The sequence below is a fragment of the Hyla sarda genome, chromosome 9 (assembly GCF_029499605.1).
Source record: "Hyla sarda isolate aHylSar1 chromosome 9, aHylSar1.hap1, whole genome shotgun sequence".
Lineage (NCBI taxonomy): Eukaryota > Metazoa > Chordata > Amphibia > Anura > Hylidae > Hyla > Hyla sarda.
In genome coordinates, this window is record NC_079197.1 from 39207720 (window position 1) to 39225976 (window position 18257).

At 41.9% G+C, this 18257-nt stretch overlaps 1 protein-coding gene and 1 long non-coding RNA gene across 5 annotated transcripts in view; one reads left to right on the top strand and one right to left on the bottom strand.

Annotated features, from left to right (window-relative positions):
- Positions 1-18257, top strand: part of PAPPA (pappalysin 1) — a 312202-nt gene that overhangs the window by 271786 nt on the left and 22159 nt on the right. For 2 of the 4 annotated variants that reach the window (XM_056538788.1, XM_056538789.1), the window contains exons 15-19: positions 5903-6086; positions 7693-7903; positions 8008-8179; positions 9657-9807; positions 14459-14571. In XM_056538788.1, coding sequence (XP_056394763.1) covers positions 5903-6086; positions 7693-7903; positions 8008-8179; positions 9657-9807; positions 14459-14571 — 831 coding nt within the window. Of the gene's footprint in view, positions 1-5902; positions 6087-7692; positions 7904-8007; positions 8180-9020; positions 9270-9656; positions 9808-14458; positions 14572-18257 lie in introns of those variants that run through there. The other 2 variants (XR_008847679.1, XM_056538790.1) reach the window with 2 other exon arrangements.
- The window catches only part of LOC130290746 (uncharacterized), a 30628-nt gene continuing 22243 nt past the window's right edge, over positions 9873-18257 (bottom strand). The window contains exon 3 of the long non-coding RNA XR_008847681.1: positions 9873-10104. This is a non-coding gene — a long non-coding RNA (uncharacterized LOC130290746). The remainder of the gene's footprint in view (positions 10105-18257) is intronic.

Genomic DNA, 18257 nt, shown 5'->3' on the forward strand with positions numbered 1-18257 from the left:
AAAAAGTTTTTCAAAAAGTTTTTCATTCTGATGTGCCTGAGTGCCCTTTTAAACAAGGTAAAAAAAAAAAGTATAGACTAAAAGGTGTGACCAACAGTGTATACTTTTTTCAACAGTTTTTATTAAAGGGTTCAGCCCAGATAAAGGTGAGGTCATGACACTTTTAACAGCGGAAATTCCTTTTTTTTTTCCTTTTAGAAGCTTTGAAATGCAAAATGCCCTCTCTTCTATATGCTCATTTGAATGATATATTTTTGCCTTATTGACCCATAGTTAGTGTATGAGCTGCTATTTACACCAGTATTAATGTCTGGATGTGTAGGACACACGTGCATCGATTTTTGCGTAATTCTAGGGCTGATCAAACAATTTAAGAAGAACCTCAGGAACCATATTTAGAGCCATTGCAGTTCCTCAATACACTTAGTTAGACATGTTATCAACAAAGATGTATAAAGTAAAGGGAATGCATCACCTGTATATTTTTCCTCATTAGAGCCAGATATTAAAACATGATGTTATTCTTTTTAATCAGTTACCATTTTCTAATTGGCACTTATTTTCATTAACTTTTTTGGTGAATTATATAGGGGCTGCCATCCTGTCTGAACTGTCTTTAAAGGGGTACTCCACCCCTAGACATCTTATCCCCTACCCAAAGGATAGGGGATAAGATGTCTGATCGCTGAGGTCCCGCCGCTGGGGACCCCCGCAATATAGCATGTGGCACCCACCTGTTTCTCCTCCGGAAGCACTGGAGGGTCTGGGTCCCGACCACCACGGCCGTCACGCCCCCTCCCATAGACTTGCATTGAGGGGACGGGGCGTGACGTCACATGGGGGCAGAGTCGTGACGTCACGGACTGCCGTTCCAGTGGTCGGGACCCAGAGCCTCCAGCTCTTCCGGAGCAGAAACAGGTGGGTGCCGCATGCTATATTGTGGGGGCCCCCAGCGGCGGCACCCCCGCGATCAGACATCTTATCCCCTATCCTTTGGATAGGGGATAAGATGTCTAGGGGTGGAGTACCCCTTTAATTGCATTTAATCATATGCTTTAAAGCAGGACCCATGGACATAGACAATAGATTTAGGCTGACCGATTCAGATAAATAGATGTTACTGAGCATGTTCTGTGAACTTTTTAGAGGTCATTCTATGGGATGGGGGAGGCTGATCTCTGCCACAAATAGTGGGTGATCAAGTGATATTTATATATTGGTGTCACCTTTTGCTGTACTCCTAGTCTGCTCTGAGAAGAAGGGGACTACTAGGAAAGGATCTGTACAGAACAGGAATTCTCGGCTTAGTTTCAGCCCTAGTTCACCCTGACCACTTCCTCTGGCAAAGAGTTCCATAGTCTTACTGCTCTTACAGTAAAGAATCCCTGTCTGTGTTGTGGTGGAAACTTTCTTTCCTTTAGATGTAAAGGATGTCCCTTTGTTATAGATACGGACCTCTATATGAGTAGGTCATGGGAGAGACCTCTGTACTCCTTTTGTCCTGAGGATATTTTCACTTAAAGTCTGACACAGTTCTAGTTCTTTAAGAAGTTTGAGAAATTAGAAAATATTGTCAAAAGATGGGGACTGCAGGTCCTGTGACAGGCGTCATTCTGATACTGCGCTATATTTGTCTAATAAGGAGGCAGGGGGAGGGTAAATTATGTACAGTGGTCCATCAACATATGATGGTAATCCGTTCCAAACGGACCATCGTTTGTTGAAACCATCGTATGTTGAGGGATCCGTGCAATGGAAAGTACAGGACAGTGGTCTACAACCTGCAGACGTCCAGATGTTGCAAAACTACAACACCCAGCATGCCCGGACAGCCGTTGGCTGTCCGGGCATGCTGGGTGTTGTAGTTTTGCAACATCTGGAGGTCTGCAGGTTGAAGACCACTGTTAGAGGAAGTTGTACTCACCTGTCCCCGCACTCCGGACCATCACCGCTCGTCACCGCTGCCCTGGATGTCGCCGTCCATCACTGTCGCAGCGTCCCCGATGTGTCGCCGACGCTCCGGTAAGGCCTCTACTTCCCCGGCATCCGCACGCTCCGTCGCTGCCATCACGTCGCTACGCACGCCGCTCCTATTGGATGACGGGACGGCGTGCACAGCGACGTGATGATGTCGATGGAGAGTGCCGACGATGCAAGGGATCCCGAAGAGGATGCGCCGGAGCCCCGAGGACAGGTAAGAGACATCACCAGAGCTCACGGGGCACTGTAAACAGCTATCGGGCAGCAGATGAAGCAGTCAGCCGTTTATGCGATGGCCCCGACATAAAAAAGCATTGTATGTTGATGCTGCCTTCAACATGCGATGGCCTCTGAGAGGCCATCACATGTTGAAAATATGGTATGTCGGGGCCATCGTAGGTCGGGGGGTTGTATACTGATCCTGGGACATAGGAGGGAGCATGGCCAAGTATGTATTGAAAGGCTTGTGAATATTAGATGCCAACCACAGCAATCTGCTAGCCTACTGACCTTATGAAAGATGTCTTGGGCAAGTTGTCTCCATTATGGAGAATGTTCTTGGAGCGACTTTTGCTGTTGTAGGGCTAACATCCTTATTGAGATTGACTATAGAGTGAGAATTCATTATGTTGCAGTCAGGAACTTTTTTTTTACATTTCTCTTGTTGTATTTTATTAGGCACATAAGGAATTCTGAAATAGCTTTAGGAACTTTTCGATAACACATAAATAAATAAAAACAAGTCAGGTTTATTCATTTTCTGGGGCACAGGCAAACGCAAAGCTAAACCTAAATACCCACTGATCACTTTATAGCTGTAAAATAGTACTGCTATTGGAGTGCAAGGGAAGCCCACTTACATTATAGAGAGTGTGTGAAAATAATATTGTAAAAGGAAACAGGAGTTTATTTGCTTTTCAGATTTTTACCTTCTAGTCCAGTGTCTGCATCACCATATGTTACATTCCACTAGTGTCTGATGCACAGAATGGCAGCGGTATTACCCTCATTTTAAATGTCTAATTTTGTGCAATGTGATACAATAATGGGAGCTGCATCTGTACCATGTAGAGTATTAGTGTCCACCCTTTCTTTTATTTTTTTCCTTCTTTAGAGTATCATTTCAATACTGCCATCTGCTGCGCTTCACTGTTTCTGCAAGTATAACTATTAGCTTTAAAACATTATAAATAGAACACTGTTGTCTTCCTGTCTTTTAATACTACCAACAGGCCAGCAGGGATAACTATAATAATCCAGTACTGATCCACACTTGTACAACACCACCATGGATGATGCTATCTGGAATAACAATAATAATAAAAAAAAAAAAATAAGCAATAATAATAATAATAATAATATGGCACACCAGGACAGACAGTACCTGTGCAATGACATAGTTTCGGGAATAGACTTCAGTAACTGCAGATTTTTATTAGCAAAAATGCACAATAACAACGCATTTCGTTTTTATTTTCAACCTGATGAAGGGTCAGTTTCTCACCAGAAAAGTGTTTATACAATGTTTTTTTTTTATTTTTTTTTTACTTTTATCAAAAAAGTGTTAGTGTAATCCATATAAGTCTACTGTATATTCTACTTGTGGTTGGGTGACATCCCATAGGACAGGGTCTGGGCTGCAGCTACAGTTACATCATATACATTGGTGTACACAACCAATATGGCCACACTCAGAGGCCTCAGTAAGATGAGATACAGTTATCCTAAAGGAGACACAACTAACTAATGTATTTCAGAAAACCCTTGCCCTCCTTGTGTACTTACAGTAGTACGTTTACAAGGAACAGCTGGCCAGAGGTTTATGGTGGTCAGAGATAAGAGGGAAGCATTGATTTACCTTTCAGACACAGTGTGAATTATTTGGACAAGGCAGAAAAGCTCACAGATTGTAGGTACACAGGCTATCTCTTGTTATTCTTATAGCAATATCTAAGCCCCACTCTTCCTGTGTTCTGTTTTTGTGTCTCTGTTACTAGAGATGGTGTGAGCCTAACAGGCAGAGCCTAACAGCAGTTGAGCAAAGAAAAGGGACACACCCAATGGCCCATCAAACAGCTCCTATAGCTCAGTTTCCTGGATTCTTTTTAATCAAAACATTGTGGAATATGTTCAGACCCCAACTGATCGAGAGAACAAGTGGGGAGAGAAGTGTGCGGCTGGGAGCTTCCCTCACGAGAACAAGTGGGGAGAGAAGTGTGCGGCTGGGAGCTTCCCTCACCGCTCCGTGAGACCAGGACGTCCCTATAAACATAAATCCTGAGTCCATCCTTGTCAGGTGACAGAGCCAGGAAAGAACACACTAAGCTGGCACTTCTGATATGTCTTTTTTCATGACAGTGCTCATTTAAGTTGAATATATACATAAAGCAGGGTAACTGTTATCTGAAATCTAGTAGCATCCTGACTATAGATCAGTGATTATAAGCCTTTTTATGTTCCCTCATAAACATTATCACACTTGTCATAAACACAACTGCGCTACTTTCTTTTGTGATAAATCCCAGAGAGCATTCATTCCAGATACATCCCGGCTTCCACGTGTAAGTGATCCGCATGTTGTGTGTGTGGCACATCTTGAAGCTAGAGATTGCCATTAGTCTTTCTAAAATAATCCTTTATCAAAGCCAGACAGGTCACAACTTCTGTGGAAGCCATTGAGGTGTTTTGGCAGTGAAGCAATCCAAGGCCTTTGATGTGAGCTTAAAACTGCTATTTGACGCCATGAAAACACATATGGTAGAAGTCACATTGTCAGTGCTGTAGAATTCTCCTTATGACACTGAACCCTGGTGACAGCATGAGAAGCAAAGGTCTGTCCTATAATTATTATATCACTTCTAGTAGTTAGCAGAGCGTATACTGTATCCTTCATGTGTTTGTTTCCTTTAACATTGGAGATATCTGCCATTCTGTTTCATCTCAGTCCACCAATATTCCACTTATTAACATAAGCAATGAGTCTGAAAATGACTAACCCTAGCACCAGATTATTGTGTCCAGGGACATATAGAGTTAGATAATTATTACAATTAGGGAATGGAAAATGTAAAGAATTTGCCCCAGGGGTGTACACTATGTAGGATTTTCTCAATTTCAATATACAAAATCACCCCCCCCCCCCCCCCCACACACACACACACACATATATATGTAGTCAGCAGCAGTATGTTTTATTTCAGTTTAATATTGAAGTACTGAGTTGGCCAAATGATTTGTTGTTTATTTTTATGAAAAAAGCAGATGTCCTGGATTTACCCCCGGTCCAGGTGACACATACTATGGTTAAACAATGCTTCCATATTACCACCAAATTGTGAGTGAATAATGCCCCCATGTACCTACCTTACACAGAACATTATAACCCTCATATAAGAGATTACAGTGCATCAGTTGACTCACAGTGTCTTCTCTTGATAAGAGTCAGTCATTTTTCTTTTTCTTCTTTATCCAGCTCTGACCAACAGTGCACCCTCACATATGGCCCCCAATAGAGTCCACTTACAGCAGGTTGCCCCTAGTATGGCCCCCTCTCCCTACTAATCACCTCATGATGAACTTACCCACCAGACTGCATGCATCAGGATGCAATGTCCACAGCTCTCTTTGATTCATTGTAGGCTGCAGGCCTAAAGCTACCTGCAGCTATCAGGAAGTGTGACATAGCAGGAAGCTTGGTTCAAACTGTGGGAGCCCCCAATGAATGCCACGTATAGATTTCATGTGGCATTTGTCATACATAGGGGTTGATGGTTAATGTATATCCTTTTTTTACGGAATCCAGCCAAATGGAATAGCCTAAAGGATAGACATCATGATTATCATATATCTGCTTGGACACAAACTCTCTAATACTATATTATGTTGCATCCACAAATTGTTCTCTTTTTTTTTGTCTCCTTAGATTGATTCTCAAATTATAATAACATGCAGGGATGGAAAGTGGAGTAAGCAGGTGACCTGTGAACCAGTGGACTGTGGCCCTCCTGATAAGAACCACATCTACCATGCATCATTTTATTGCCCAAATGGAACCACCTATGGAAAGCGATGCACCTTTCAATGTTACCCTCCTGCTCATTTGAAAGGTAGTGTTCAGCAGATTAATCATTATATATATATATATATATATATATATATATATATATATATAATAAATATAAAGAATAAAGTACAACTTCACTTTTACCAGTCAACATAGAAAATCTTTCAAGGAGCGTTGCACCCTTTTGGCTTTGTGTCAATTAAAGGTGCATTTCCATCTCCCTAATCATGTCTCTATGTGTAGAGCATGGCAGAATCAACAAGTTTGCAGTTGGGTTAATTTCGCAAACTTGCCTGGTTGTGTAGATATTTCTTCTTATCTCTCTTCTTATCTCTAACCTTTTGTTGACAACTGGTTGCACTGGATCCCGTCCACCAGCTCTGCTTTACAAGCAGTGGTGATGTCACTCCCTGTGTGGACGGAGCAGTCCTAATCAAACATCAGGCTCCCTGTCAGGCTTATCTCAGCACATTCATCATGTCTGAGGTAATCAGCCAGAAAAGAATACCCCTTTAATTCTTGGTGTGAAAATCCATGTGTGGATTTTTTTTAAATGAATTTTAATGAACTAATCTGCAGGGGTAAATTATAAGGAGAATTAAACTTTTGTTGACAGAGCTGACATGCCGACATCTTTGGATTCATCAGCAAAAGCAAACAGGGTTATAGAATACGTTGTTCTTGTGATCAGTAGGCTCCCTACGCCTGGACTATATTGCTGGTGCTTTCTGATGTAATTCAATAACATAATAAATTATACATAAAACCATAGCATCGATTTGAAGCGTACCTGTCACTTGTCATAGACACATTTCAGAGATTTTGATCTTTGGGGGTCTAAATATTCAGTGCTCTACACTAGAACAAGCAGGAGGAGAAGCTTGTGGCCGAGTGCTTTTGTGTCCACGACCGAGATTATCAAAAAAGACTTACATTGAGAGTACATCTTGGTCACATAGCACAGTGCCTGGAGAACATGTGCTTAACGGACACCTTTCCTGACTTATTTTAGAGATCAGTTGGGGGTCTGAACACCCAGAGGCTGGCCGATTAAAATGTCTAATGTTTTTTAAACTTGCACTGCCCATTTAAAAACTGTGTGAACTTTTGCAACTAGAATCTGAACATTGTAGTGCACCAGTCCATCTAAAAATTAAAATAAAAAAGGAATTTTGTAAGCAAATGCAATAAAAATGTCTTACTGTCTTATTTGTAAATACAGCTCCCATGAATTCCTGTGTATCTCTATTGAATCATACCATAAATGAACAGTTTTTTGGAGTTCGGTCCATCAATAATTTGTTACTCTGCCCACTACTCTGCCTCTTCTACTTGCTAACCTTTAGACTGTATATGATGAAGCGGATAGAAGGTTTTAAATGGGTACTCCACCCCTAGACATCTTATCCCCTACCCAAACGATATGGGATAAGATGTCTGATTGCTGGGGGTCCAGCCGCTGGGACATGCCCGCACTAAGACATTCTAAGACACCAGCTTTGGGCTTCTGTGTTTGTGACGTCCCACCATGCCCCTTCCATTCATGTCCATGGGAGGGGGCGTGATGGTTGGACCTTATAAACAGTTAAAAACTATTATATTATGCTTAATTGATTATAATAAATGTATGTAAAACTGTATCTTTTTAGGTACGAAAAATACATTAACATGCTTGGAGGATGGTCTTTGGTCATTTCCAGAAGCTATCTGTGAACTTATGTGCATGGCACCACAACCTTTGCCCAATGCTGAACTGCAGACAGCACGGTGCCTTTCTAATGGCCACAAGGTGGGCTCTTCCTGCAAGTATAAGTGTAAGGTGGGATATCATGTACCAGATCCAACGAAGAAGATAAGGAAGTAAGACTTTTATTATATAACCCTTGATATTTATAGAGGAATAATGTATTACGAGTGATTCCTATACTTACATTTGATTATGTTTTCATTTTCCTTTGGGGAAGGAAGGCATTTAAAATCCAGTGCACTAAGGATGGAAAATGGCAGTCTGCAGAGTGTGTCCCTGTAATGTGCGAACCTCCTCATACTAAGTTCATGGGGTTTTACCAGTGCACCAATGGATTTCAGTACAACAGTGAATGTAGACTTCCATGCAATGACAGCAATAACCAGTCGGTGAGTCTATTGATTCCTTATATTCATGATGGACAAGTACCATTTAATAACTGATACCAGACCGTGCTTCACAATCTGTCGCAAGTATTTTATTTCTATCATATCTCTACCCATTGATAGAAACCAGAAGAGGTGACTTACTGTTTATATAGCTGATAGCTGTAAATGTCAGATAGATACTTCCTGTCACAAGAACTATAGACAGGAGAAGTCTACAGTACAAACAGTTAAAATGGTTTGTCAAGTTAAATGGGTTATCCCACTGTTAGGGAATTTTAAGATAATATGGGAAAGGGGGTGGATATATTTAGGATACTTATTTCTTGGTCATATAAGAGAATTGATAAAAAGAGTGGTTTGGGGAACCTGTCTAGTCTAGTACAACCCTTAAGACAAATAGAAAGAGAACCGAGCTCTCTCCATACCCAGTTACATTGGCATATAATGGAATCGGTATCAGGGGATTGGTGTGTGTACAGTAGCAGAGGACCAGTGGGGAGCAGAGCTAAAACAGGGGATCGGCTAACACCGCTACACGCTGATGTCCAGCTACAAGCAGCAATCCCTTGCAGATGGAATGTTGCAAAGGTAAAAAAAAAAGGCAAATAAATATTACAGATATATTGTTAAGATGATGCTGAGGAGTCCCGACACAGAGAGGGGGGGGGGGGGGGGCGCAGAGAGACTGGGTCGAAAGTGTTTGCAATACAGAGCTCCCAGCAGATAATATAAGGGCAGAGAATCACCAGAAAAGTTGTACAATTTTAATAAAGGTCAAATAAAAAGTAATATACAGTAACTTTTTAAACGTAGTACATTTCAATTTACAATTTTTTTCCAGGGTACCCCTATAGCTATCCAGATGTGATGTAAATGCAGACAGCGGAATCTAGACAGATAGAAGCCACACCTGTGTGATGGTCGGCAAAATCGGCACAAACATGGGAAGCTGGTCCATTCTGATGGCAGTACAAGGCCTTTCAAACTTTCCTGTAGCTGCCATGACAGATCATCTATTACAGCCTACCATTGGCTATACCAGTATGTCACCAAATGAATAGATCAATGCGATACATCTGTATTGCACCAATCTGTATAAGCAATTAGCTAGCAATTAGGGGGACTAAAAAAGTGATTAAAAAAAGTAAAAAAATTATTGCCCCAAAAAATTTCGCAATTCCATATTTTTTTTTTCAATTTTGCCTTACATATATTATTTTTCTGACTCTTTAATACATTATACTGTATGATAAAATAAAGTGCACCGATGAAAAGTACAACTTGTCCCACAAAAGAAGAAGTCCCAATACAACTTTGTCAGTGGAAAAATTTAAAAGTTATACGTTTTGGAATGTGAGGAGGAAAAAACGTAAGCCAAAAAAATTTGCTGTGTCATAAGGGGGTTAAAGGTTTAAATACACTAGACTGTATTATTATTATTTATATTGTTGCTCATCTATGCTATTTCTCATTGCAGAACTTTGGACATAATATTATCCGCTGTCAGATTGATGGGACTTGGAGTGGAAGTTTTGAACTCTGTGACTCCATGAAAGGCTCTTGTGAACCTCCCCATCTTTCTGCTTTTAACCCATTGGTGATAAATTGTGCACAAGGATATGAAATAGGTATGTCCAAATGGAATGAACAAAATAAATCGGTTTCTGCATTTCAATTCAGAATTTATTTACTTCTAGTACTTATATGCTGTGAGAGGGGATGACAGAAGGAGGAGACCATGTTACAGCTCCTCTCCCAGAAAGAAGAACTTGTTTCCTGTTTTCTCCATGTTAATGCAGCAGACAAATTGTTAAATCTTTTTGGTCCTGTGCTGTACAGTTTCCTTGTGCACCATCCTTTGCCTGGGCCATTTCCAGTTGCTTAACAGAAGGAAGTTTGGTATCACCACAACCATTAAATGGGCACTATCAGATACAAAAACATTTTATATGTTGTACATCTTGGCAAAACATTAATCTTTCTAATATACTTCATAAGAAAATTGTATTTTCTTTTTATAGAAATCATGGCTTATAAAATAATGGCTGTGTCCAAGCTGAAACACAGGCATGGACAAAGTCCAGTAAGTGAGGGTGGGCTACACTCTTCTGTGCTCTCTCCTGTCTGATAGCACTCCTCTGTGCTCTCTCCTGTCTGATAGTACTCCTCTGTGCTCTCTCCTGTCTGATAGCACTCCTCTTTGTTCTCTCCTGTCTGATAGCACTCCTCTGTGCTCTCTCCTGTCTGATAGTAATCCTCTGTGCTCTCTCCTGTCTGATAGCACTCCCCTGTGTTCTCTCCTGTCTGATAGTACTCCTCTGTGCTCTCTCCTGTATGATAGCACTCATCTGTGCTCTCTTCTGTCTGATAGTACTCCTCTGTGCTCTCTCCTGTCTGATAGTACTCCTCTGTGCTCTCTCCTGTCTGATAGTACTCCTCTTTGTTCTCTCCTGTCTGATAGCACTCCTCTGTGCTCTCTCCTGTCTGATAGCACTCCCCTGTGTTCTCTCCTGTATGATAGCACTCATCTGTGCTCTCTCCTGTCTGATAGTACTCCTCTGTGCTCTCTCCTGTATGATAGCACTCATCTGTGCTCTCTCTTGTCTTATAGTACTCCTCTGTGCTCTCTCCTGTCTGATAGTACTTCTCTGTACTCTCTCCTGTCTGATAGCACTCCTCTGTGCTCTCTCCTGTCTGATAGTACTCCTCTGTACTCTCTCCTGTCTGATAGTACTCCTCTTTGCTTTCTCCTAATAGTACTCTTCTGTGCTCTCTCCTGCATGATGACACTCCTCTGTGCTCTCTCCTGTCTGATAGCACTCCTCTGTGCTCTCTCCTGTCTGATAGTACTCCTCTGTGCTCTCTCCTGACTGATAGTACTCCTCTGTGCTCTCTCCTGTCTAGTAGTACTCCTCTGTGCTCCCTTCTGTCTGATAGGACTCCTCTGTGCTCTCTCCTGTCTGATAGTACTCCTCTGTGCTCTCTCCTGTCTGATAGCACTCCTCTGTGCTCTCTCCTGTCTGATAGCACTCCTCTTTGCTCTCTCCTGTCTGATAGAAAAGGAGAGAGAACAGAGGAGTGCTATCAGACAGGGGAGATCACAGAGGAGTCCTATCAGGAGAGAGCACAGAGAAGCACTATCAGACAGAGGAGAGCACAGAGAAGATCTATCAGATAGGAGAGAGCACAGAGGAGTATTATCAGACAGGAGAGAGCACAGAGGAGTCCTATCAGGAGAGAGCACAGAGAAGTACTTTCAGACAGGAGAGAGCACAGAGGAGGACTAACACACAGGAGAGATCACAGAGGAATATTATCAGACAGGAGAGAGCACAGAGGAGTGCTATCAGACAGGAGAGAGCACAGAGGAGGATTAACACACAGGAGAGATCACAGAGGAATATTATCAGACAGGAGAGAGCACAGAGGAGTACTATCAGACAGGAGAGAGCACAGAGGAATATTATCAGATAGGAGAGAGCACAGAAGAGTATTATCAGACAGGAGAGAGTACAGAGGAGTACTATCAGACAGTAGAGAGCACAGAGGAGTACTATCAGACAGGAGAAAGGAAGGAGGAGTACTGTCAGACAGGAGAGAGCACAGAGGAGTGCTATCAGACAGGAGAGAGCACAGAGTTGTACTATCAGACAGGAGAGAGCACAGAGGAGTACTATCAGACAGGAGAGAGCACAGAGGAGTCCTATCAGACAGAAGAGAGCCCAGATGAGTACTATGAGATAGGAGAGATCACAGAGGAGTCCTATCAGACAGGATAGACCACAGAGGAGTACTATCAGACAGGAGAGAGCACAGAGGAGTGCTGTCAGACAGGAGAGAGCACAGAGGAGTACTATCAGACAGGAGAGAGCACAGAGAAGTACTATCAGAGAGAAGAGAGCACAGAGGAGTACTATCAGACAGGAGAAAGCACAGAGGAGTACTATCAGACAGGAGAAAGCACAGAGGAGTACTATCAGACAGGAGAGAGCACAGAGGAGTCATATCAGGAGAGAGCACAGAGGAGTGCTAGCCCACATTCACTTACTGGACTTTGTCCATGTCTGTGCTTCAGCTTTGACAAAGCCATGATTTTATAAGCCATGTTTTCTTTAAGGAGAAATTCCCATAAAAGGCCCATATGCAACATTTGTGGACAAATTTGCTAAAGGATGCCATAAAGAACTTGATGGTGAGCAATTCATTTAAACAACTATACTGCTTCTCTTAATCCAATGTTCCTCAAAGTCTTTCAACTAGGGAAAGTGTGTTTGCGTTTGTCATAAAGTCATGTCTAGCAGTCAATGATCTATTAACAAAAGGAGAATTGCCTAAAAGTAGCCTCTGAGAGCCTTTAATAGGGCAGAGGGAGAACACTTTTCTGCCATTGTGTGGCAAGACCTAGTGTATAATTAGACCACAGCTATTCTCCATGCCGAGTTTAGCAGCAACCAGACACTTCTATCTGCTTGCATTATTTTTACATTTTATACTTTTACAACTGCTGGAAGTAGTGATTACTTTTCTATTTTTATCAGAATGGTATATTGTATAGCAATGCTCTGGTGTTTCTACAATGACTTCAAAAGCAGAACTCAATAATATAATAATAACAGTAATGCAAAAATAAATCGTTATACATCCAGATAATAAAACTGTAAAGTGAAGTGACATTTTTTATTAAAGGTTATTTCCTTTCAGCGTTTTTTTACTTCTTTGTTGCAAATATAAAAACTTTAGATATATCAGTGACACGAGTAAGAATGACTCTTCCTGATTCGTGATTGAAAGCAGGTTACATTTACAGTGTAAAAGATATGTTATTTGTATGAGGGTTTCACCAAGTAAAAGGCATTGTAAAGTAAAATGTGCCTCAAAGCACAGCTAGTTTTCATCCATTATTATTTCTGTGCTGTAAATGCACACCTCACAAATTCAATTCTATATCTCTCTGGAGGGTAGTAGCCAAAGCCTACATGAGCTCAGTGTTTAGTAATAAAATGGTGAGTCACAGTAGTGGAGCCCATTAATGCAGCACCTATACACACTAGATTTTTTTTCATTTTTATAATGACACAATAATCATATAAAAGGGGTACTCCAGAGAAAAAAAAACATTTCATATTAACTGGTACCAGAAAGTTATAGAGATTTGTAATTACTTCTATTCAAAAAAAGTTAATCCTTCCAGTACTTAGCTGCTAGAGGAAGTTACGTAGTTTTTCCGGTCTGACCACAGTGCTCTCTGCTGACACCTCTGTCCATGTCAGAAACTGTCCAGAGCAGAAGAGGTCTGCTATGGGGATTTGCTACTGCTCTAGACAATTCCTGACATGTAGAGAGGGCAGCAAAGAGCACTTTGTCTGACTAGAAAGACGACACAATATTCTGTATAGGTAGGTAAGTACTGTTAGGCTTGAGTTTTTAAAAATTAGAAAAAATAAAGGTAAGTTACAAATCTGTATAACTGTGACACCAGTTGATTTGAAAACACTTTGGGATAGGGTCACACGTAGCGCATCAACATCGTATTTCACGCTGTGGATGCGCCGACAGCACTCACATGAGCGAGCTCCCTGCTGCGGCTGGGTAGCTCTGTGTGGCTGCTCATAGTGGTGGATTTCCCACTGTAGACACTGTGCCTGCTCGTAGCAGATGCACAGCAGAAAATCATATGCCAAGAGATCATGACTTGTGAGCCACACACCAAAAATGTTTCCCTTTGGCGTAATTGGAAGATGGAAGATGCCTATAATCTGTGCAAATCTACAGTATTCTAAAGATTTGTAAACAATTTAAACATCAGCAGGTGAAATTAAAGGAGATCTGCAGCCCTAGACACTTATCCCCTATGTGCAGGATAGGAGATAAGTGTCTGATCGCAGGCGGTCCAAACACTGGGACCCCCGCGATCTCCTGTATGGCTCTCCCAAGCAGGAGGCATGTTGGACGCAGCATGACGCCCCCTCCATGTATCTCTATGGAAGAAGCAGAGATGCAGTATTCGCGCATCCCCGCCTCTCCTGTAGAGCTGTATGAAGGGTGAATGTTGTCGACCTCGGTGAGGTCAATGACACGCGCATTAGGGACCCCCCACGATCCTGCGGATGGGGGATAAGTGTCTAAGACTGCAGTACTGCTTTAATATAGGAAATAAAAGTCTAGAATCTACCCATGAATCTAGTTGATGGAAGATGTCATAAAATACTATATATTTATTCATGACAAGATATGTATATAAATAAAGATTGCTAATTGTATATTTTGTCTGTTAAAAAGGAGCTGAATGCAACGTCACTTGCTTTGAGTATAAAAAGAAAGAAGTAGTCATATTGCCACCGAATGTGACAGAAAAAAGTCTGCAGCACTGGATGAATCCAAAAAGAGTGCAGGTTAGTTGTGAACACGCACAATGTTGTGGATCCGCTTGATGGACACATTTGTTGACTCATAAGTTTGATACATTTTGATACACAAAAGTCTATCTTTCAATAATCCACTAACAACAGAATGTATCCTGGTTGGTTTGATGTCGCCCCCCAATACAGCAGGGTGCAACAAGTACCGTATTTTTCGCCATATAAGAGGCTCCGGCATATAAGACGCACCCAAATTTTAAAGGATGAAAATCTAGAAAAAAAAAGATTCTGAACCAAATACAATGTAAAGTATAGGACAGTGCTCTTCAACCTGCAGACCTCCAGATGTTGCAAAACTACAACTCCCAGCATGCCCAGACATGCCTGTCCGGACATGCTGGGAGTTGTAGTTTTGCAACATCTGGAGGTCTGCAGGTTGAAGATCACTGGTATAGGAGGTAATACTCAAGTGTCCCCGCCGCTCCGGACCCGTCACCGCTGTCGCCGCGTCCCTGGGGTGTCCCCGTCACTCCGGAACGTATCTGCTGCCCGGTATCCTCGCTCTCCATCGCCGCCATCACGTTGCTACGCACACCGCTCCTATTGAATGACAGGACGGCGTGCGCGACGACGTGATGACGACGAAGGAGAGCGCCGGCCATGCAGGGGATCCCGACACGGAGCAGACACTGAGGAGGCAAGTAAGGTCCCTCCCAATGTCCTGTAAGCTGTTCGGGACGCCGTGATTTCACCGCTGCGGTCCCGAACAGCCCGACTGAGCAGCCGGGTTAGTGTCACTTTCGCTTCAGACACGGCGGTCAGCTTTGATTGCCGCGTCTGAAGGGTTAATACAGGGCATCACCGCGATCGGTGATGTCCTGTATTAGCCACGGGTCCCAACCGTTGATGGCCGCAGGGACTGCCGCGATAGGACAGGGTTTTAGTGTGTATTTGCCGTATAAGACGCACCAACTCCCCCCCCCCCCCCACCCCCCCCCTAGTTTTGGGGTAGAAAAAGTGCGTGTTATACGGCAAAAAATACGGTAATTATAAAGAGATTGGTCAATTTGCTTAGAATGTTTTCCAGTATGTTGAGCTCACTGAAAGGGACAGAAAAACTAGGCTACATATAGACTGGCTTGGCCATTCTCTTTTCTTTAATCATGCAATGACTTGAAATCCTACTGATAATCTGGTATCTTTGATTGTAACAACTTTTCATAGGCCTTAAAATGACAGTTCACATATTTTGATACAATTGCACTGGGTTCATTTATCCCCAATACAATTGTACCAATCAGGGTTAGTTTTGACTAAAAATTCCCTTTTTATGTCTTGTCAGTATACACAGTGATCGGAAAGAGCTATTCATTTAGCCCCAATACTTCCATTGTGTGGTAAATTGCATTACAGTATTTAGTACTATTATTTTTGGTACAGCAATTTTTTTACTGTAATTGACTCCAGTAATGGGGATCTGTTCCACTCCTGTTTATTGGTAGATGGTGACATTATTCCATCTACATAGATGCCTGAGGGGATGGTATTCATACAGGCTACAAGGTGTTATTGGATCTATTACTGGAAATAAATCAAAGGGGAGATAAATTAACACCAACAACATTCATCACCTACCAAAATATCAAAAAGATATGTAATAAGTGCCCACATCCGAGGTGCCCACTAGTCCTAATAAAGCAGGTGTCATGGTCGAATTTAGATTGTAAGACTGAAAAAGATATATGTCTATCCAGTTCCTTTTTACTCTATTAGCCTGACACAGATAGCTAAGTGATAAATAATGTTAATAAGTATAGATTTATGAATAAATATTGTTGATAAGTATTGTTGGTAGGGATTTGCCTTTAGGTAGTTGTCAAAAACTAACTTAACTAAATGTACTCCAGTGGAAAAAAATATTTTTTAATTCAACTGGTTCCAGAAAGTTAAACAGATTTGTAAATGACATATTTTCAAAAATCATAATCCTTCCAGTACTTATGAGCTACTGTATACTAGAGAGGAAGTTCATTTCTTTTTTAATTGCTTTTCTGTCTGACCACAGTGCTCTCTGTAGACACCTCTGTTCATGTCAGGAGCAGGAACAAATCCCTGTAGCAAACCTAAACCTATCCTCTAAACAGTTCCTGACATGGACAGAGGTGTCAGCAGAGAGCACTAAGGTCAGACAGAAAATAAATTAAAAAAGAAAATAACTTCCTGTAGAGCAGACAGCAGATGATAAGTACTGGAAGGATTAAGATTTTTTAATAGAAGTAATTTACAAATCTCCATATGCTACATCCAAAGAATTCAGAGCGCACTCACCCGGAGTCAGTCGCCGTACCAGAAATTCCGGCACCGGTTATCCTCGGTCCATCAGGAATATCGCAGGAGATGGTGTGGGGGAGTTCTCAGACGCTGGCCACGGTCCGTATCACGCCCTCTAGCGCTTCATCAGGCCTTACGAAGCGCCGGAGGGCATGATACGGACCGTGGCCAGCGTCTGAGAACTCCGCCACTCTATCTCCTGCGATATTCCTGATGGACCGAGGATAGCCGGTGCCGGAATTTCTGGTGCGGCAACTGACTCCGGTTGAGTGCGCTCTGAATTCTTTGGATGTAGCATATGGAATACTTTGTTTCTGATAGAGGAGCACCCCCCACAGTCATATTGCAGTCTACCCTCATGCCATAGACTTATATGCTAAATAGATGTACCGGATTAGAGGACGTGTATGTGTCCGTACTACCGGATGAATATATAGCTGTGTATGTATCTAGCGGTGCCGGTGATTTCACCTCTTTGTTTGTGTAATTTACAAATCTGTTTAACTTTCTGGCACCAGTTTCTGATACCCCTTTAAAGAGAGTTTTGTCTTTTAAAACCTCTGACATTCCGGCTCTACCGAAGTATGGGAGTCTAGATCTCTAAAATGAATGGATAGCGGTGCTCAGCTGAGCACTCTGTCCATTTGTTTCTCTTTAACACCATTATACTCTTTGAGCAGCGTGCACAGTGTATGCCTTGACACAGGAAGTCAGTAGAGACAGGTGACCTTTAATTTTTATAGACCCCCTCGGTCCCGGCTTTTATCGCTTTGTGCGATGTGGCTCAGTGACTAAACATTACTGCAGCCTACAGCCATTGAACAATGCAGTTGTAAGACCTAATGTCACTATTATACTTATGGGAGAACGTGCATGAGAGAACCTGAAGGTATTTACTATTTTATAACATTCTCAGCAGCAGAAATGTTTTACAGCAGGTAATGTATTGTAAATTATATGAAAATGTAATAAAACCAGGGATATGTTAGACATTTTCATGCTGTAACCTACTGTGTGGTGAGGAATGACGTAGTGGCATATTTAGGAAATGCAAAATTGTCATAAGTCCCTGTGGCACCTGGCATAGTTTTAAATCTAATGATGGAATTAGATTGTTTTACTATGCTGATGTCATCCCATAATAGGATCTGATGTCTATTACTTTCAGACAGAGGACAGTTTGAGTGGCTGCATGAAAATAAATGAGGTGCAACTCGCTGTGTCGCAAAGGGAATTATAATGCATCATGAGTCGTCTGGAGACACCCTCTTCGCTGACCTTACTTGTTCTCATTTATTCTATTTACTTCCAAAGAATTAGTGATGTGGTGCGCCTGACTCATAAAGGGCATATCAATTTCAATGATTAAGTACCAAATACCATGTACT